We start from the raw sequence: 4,350 nt of genomic DNA on the forward strand, positions 1-4,350 counted from the left end.
GTGGTGGCACACGCCTTTAATCCCAGCATTTTGGAGACAGGGGCAGGCAGATCTCAGTGAGTTTGAGGCCGGCCTGGTCTATAGAACGAGTTCCACGACAGTCAGGGCTAAACAGAGAAACCCCATCTCGAATCCCTCACCCCTAAAAAGGTAAGTCCACTAAAAATACAAGACAAAAAAAAAAAAAAAGTACTGCTAAGTACTATGAAAAAACACTGGAAACCAGGGTGAAAAGCTTAAATCCAATGCCAAACTTAGCAATGCTTTATAGTTAAACACAGAGAAAAATGGGAAAGCATCTTTATGAACCAAATTACCTCCACTCCCTCTTAGTTAAAAAAACTGAAAATTCTGGTACTATTTCTGAGTTTCAAACTCTAGAATAATATTGAAATGAAATTTCTAACACTTCCTATAATCATGGTCTGTTCTTTGGGATAGCATGAGGCAGTATTAAAATGGACAGCATTTAGAAGTAATTAGTAGTTTTAATTTAAGTGATTTTTTATTTGATTGGTTTCTTCAGTAGACCCCATTTTAAAAAATATTGAATTTCCATATAGATGTATAATTTTAAAATATAAAGAAAAAAATGAAACTTGCTAATTAATACTCTGGAGATTTTTTAGATTTATTTTATGTGTATGAATGTTTTGCCTACATGTATGTCTGTGCACCATGTGTTTATATAGTGTACTTGGAGGTCAGAGGAGGTAAATGGATTCCCTGGAACTGGAGTTATAGATGGTTGTGAGCCACAATATGGGTGTTGGGAATCAAACCCATAATCTCGGCAAGGACAATAAATGCTCTGAAACACCGAGCCATTACACCAGACCCCTCTGGAGATTTTTTTTTTTTTTATGAAATTAGAGTATAAGATGAATACATACCTCAAATTAAGCACATGACAATTCTCCGTATATCAACACACATCTTCTTTTAAAAGTTTCTAAGAATTCTAAGTTTAATAATAAAATCAACAGCTCAAAATATTTAAATACATATGTACACATGCTTTTAAAACTGTTATTTACATGGAAATACTTTAATAGCCTTGAGACAAAAGGCTCAAAATGGTTAAATCAGAGCAATGCTTCTTGGGAGTAACCTTCTTATAACTGAATGCTTTATATAGTTTCAAATCTTGCTATATTTTTTAATTAATACAATTATATTCCTAATTTTTCATTATGTTAGCTGAAATTACTTATTTTTAAATAAGTGGATTTAAAAATATTTACCAACTGTGTTAGCACTCGGACATCAAAAGAATGAGCAGTTGCTTGAGTATTTCCTCTAGATTTTTTCTAAAAAATATAAAAGCCAGACTGTTAAGGTTATATACAAAAAATAAAGGATAATTTAGGAATTATTTTACTTTTTCTAAATACCAAGAAGAAAATACAATCTTACTTTAATTTTACTTTTGTAAAGTCACACTGCATTATATACTCCAAATTAACAAATTAGTCTCTTAAAATTATTCCCTACTTTAATTCCTTCAGATTTGAGATCAGTAAATTATTTTCTGTAGGTCAAATTTACATTGTCACCTTACTTTGTAAATGAGCATTTTCTGGAACTATCAAGATCATTCATTTATATTACCATCTATTGACTGAGGTTTCTGTTCTGCCTGGTCCCACAGTTGTTCAGTCCCAAAGAAACACACAGAGGCTTACATTAATTATAAACTGGTTGGCCTATTAGCTCAGGCCTCTTATTAACTAATTCTTACATCTTAAATTAGCCTATTATTCTTGTCTATATTAGTCACATGGTTTGGTACCTTTTATCAGTGAGGCATTCTCATCTTGCTTGCTCTGTATGTAGCCTCATCTGTGACAACTGCAGACTGACTCTTTTCTCTTCCCAGAATTCTCCTATCCTTGTCACCCCACCTCTACTTCCTGCCTGGTCGTCCTGCCTATACTTCCTGCCTGGCTACTGGCCAATCAGTGTTTTATTAGAATACAAGTGACAGGGTACAGACTATCGTCCCACAGCAACCATCTGTGACGACTTTAGTGGGACAACAGAAGAGATGAACAGTTGAACTACAACATGTCTTCTAAAACCTAAAGCATTTACTACGTGGCTTTTTTCCAGTTTGCAAATCTCTGCTTTACAAGAGAGATGACCTAAGCTTCTCTTTATTCAGGTCAAAGGTATTTGAGAAACCCTTATGGAGCCTTCCACATAGAGCTACAGATGGCAGAACACAAGATAGTTTTGAATAAGTTTTTACAATTTGGAGAGTAGGTAGGCTTTAGATGCAGATGACATTCCCAATTCTAGGATTCAGTACCTCAGTTACACCAGAAATAGCCTCTTCCTATCACTTTCTGAGAAAAACATTTGCCTTTTACTTTATAAGCCCCTAGAGCCCAGAATGGTAGTGCTCACCTTCAGTCCCAGCACTGGGGGACAGAGGCAGGTGGATCTTTGTGCGTTTGAGGTCAGTTTGGTCTATATAGTGAGATCTAGGACAGTCAAGGCTACATAGAAACCCTACATCAAAATAAATAAATGAAAAACGAAAGATTCCAGAAATGAGTAAATGAAACGTGTTTTAATGAAGACAAGGACTAAAGATAAGGTTGTTTTTCCTTAGAAACTTATTTCATAAATAAGATGATTCTCTCTGAACTCACCTGTCCTTCTAATAGGTCACAATCTTCATCTTTAACTTGTCCATTAATCAAATAAACACCATTTTCTATTTGCTTGGCCCAGCGTACAAGTCCACTCTTAAAAACAACATGAAATCTTTCAGATGGAAAGTTATCTTAGTCAAGCCTATTTTACTATTCTCCATCTACTACACTGAATCTTGAGAATGTCAATAACACGGTGTTTAAATCCAGTATCACAGATTAAAAAGTCCTAATCTTTTAACTTCTTATACATATTTAATAAGTTTTCTGATCTTTTCCTAAAGTTTATATCACAAACTCCAAAGTCTTATTAACAACATGGGCATAGAAATAACATCCAATAGTGTCTATTATCTTTTCACAAGTAGAAAAATGAGCCTTGAGTAGCACAAAGCAGTATTAAAGAAGAAAAAATACACAGAAACAAAAAATGATGAAATACAAAGGAATAGAAAAAGAAAGGCAAAACATTAGGGTCAAGACAAAGTCATTAGTAAATCAATGGACATAACTAAACTCTACATTAGTACATATTTATTAAGTACCCACTATACTAAATATACTAGTATTATGATATTATTCATGCTAAAAAAAATTCCTAATCCAGCTAGAGTAACAAGCTCATTATACACATAACAACAACCATTTTAGTAGAGTATGAGTTTTAAGGATTATAAATATCACAATCAGATTAACAGCAGAGAGTCCATTCAGTAATCAATAAAGAAAATATATTTTACTTGGATACCTTTGTATTTTTTTCCAGAGAATAACTGACAGAAGTAGCCGACAGTGGGATGTGGATATTAATGTGAACAGTACACTCTAGAGACAGCCAGGAGGTAGAGACTCGATTTTGATACTTCCAATCTGCAGGTCTTGCTGAACTCTTTAACAGGGAGAAGGTGGAAAAACAAGTCAAAATATGGTTTAGGTAAAATAATATGCATTAATAAACTAAGGTATAAAATCTATATATAACTTGAACAGGCTAACATTTTGGACAGTTGACTAAATTCCCTGATTTAAGGGAAAAAGAAATAAATGATCATGTGTTAATTTTAATAGTCTTTCATACAACCTCCTGGGAGTAGGCTGACGGTCAGAGAGTGTTGAGAACTCTAAAAGGTGCCTGGGCACCAGCTTTCAGTCATGGCCTCCACAGCCCATCCTAAAGACTGCGTGCAGCGAATGCCCACCGAGCTGCCCCTTGCTCTCCTTGCTTCCTACACTGCTGAGTCATTTTCACATTGCTTTTAGGCAAATGCTGATCTGGCTTCTGTATCACACAGGGTGCCATTTGACTAGGCACTGCAGTGACACAAAATCTTTAGTTACTTTTACCATCTGTGTCTCAAATGTAAGCCGGGAGACTAAGAACAACAAACAAACAAACAAACACAAAAAAACTACATGTGGTCATATACATTAAAAAGGACTGATGACACTGGAAATTACTAGAACTAAATATAAATAAAACTACATTTAAATAAAGATGAATTTTGACTTTTAAAAATAGCCTATAAAACAGAAAAAATCTTTAAGGAGTAGTTTTTCTTACCTTTGGATCATGGACATCATAAGTTCGACAAGATAATCTTCACTAATTAAGGTCATAAATGACTCCAAAAGAATTCTTGATAACAAAATGTAATCCCCAAGCCAAAATGGTACATATGAGTGCTTACAA

General features: G+C 34.3%; 1 protein-coding gene across 1 annotated transcript in view; it reads right to left on the bottom strand.

Moving 5' to 3' along the window:
• The window catches only part of Odr4 (odr-4 GPCR localization factor homolog), a 15,004-nt gene that overhangs the window by 8,593 nt on the left and 2,061 nt on the right, over positions 1 to 4,350 (bottom strand). Inside the window, exons 2-5 of the mRNA XM_005367826.3 lie at positions 4,222 to 4,258; positions 3,409 to 3,549; positions 2,658 to 2,753; positions 1,245 to 1,310 (exon numbers count right to left, since the gene is read on the bottom strand). Coding sequence (XP_005367883.1) covers positions 1,245 to 1,310; positions 2,658 to 2,753; positions 3,409 to 3,549; positions 4,222 to 4,258 — 340 coding nt within the window. The remainder of the gene's footprint in view (positions 1 to 1,244; positions 1,311 to 2,657; positions 2,754 to 3,408; positions 3,550 to 4,221; positions 4,259 to 4,350) is intronic.

Source organism: Microtus ochrogaster, unplaced genomic scaffold, assembly GCF_000317375.1.
Source record: "Microtus ochrogaster isolate Prairie Vole_2 unplaced genomic scaffold, MicOch1.0 UNK24, whole genome shotgun sequence".
Classification (NCBI taxonomy): Eukaryota; Metazoa; Chordata; class Mammalia; order Rodentia; family Cricetidae; genus Microtus; species Microtus ochrogaster.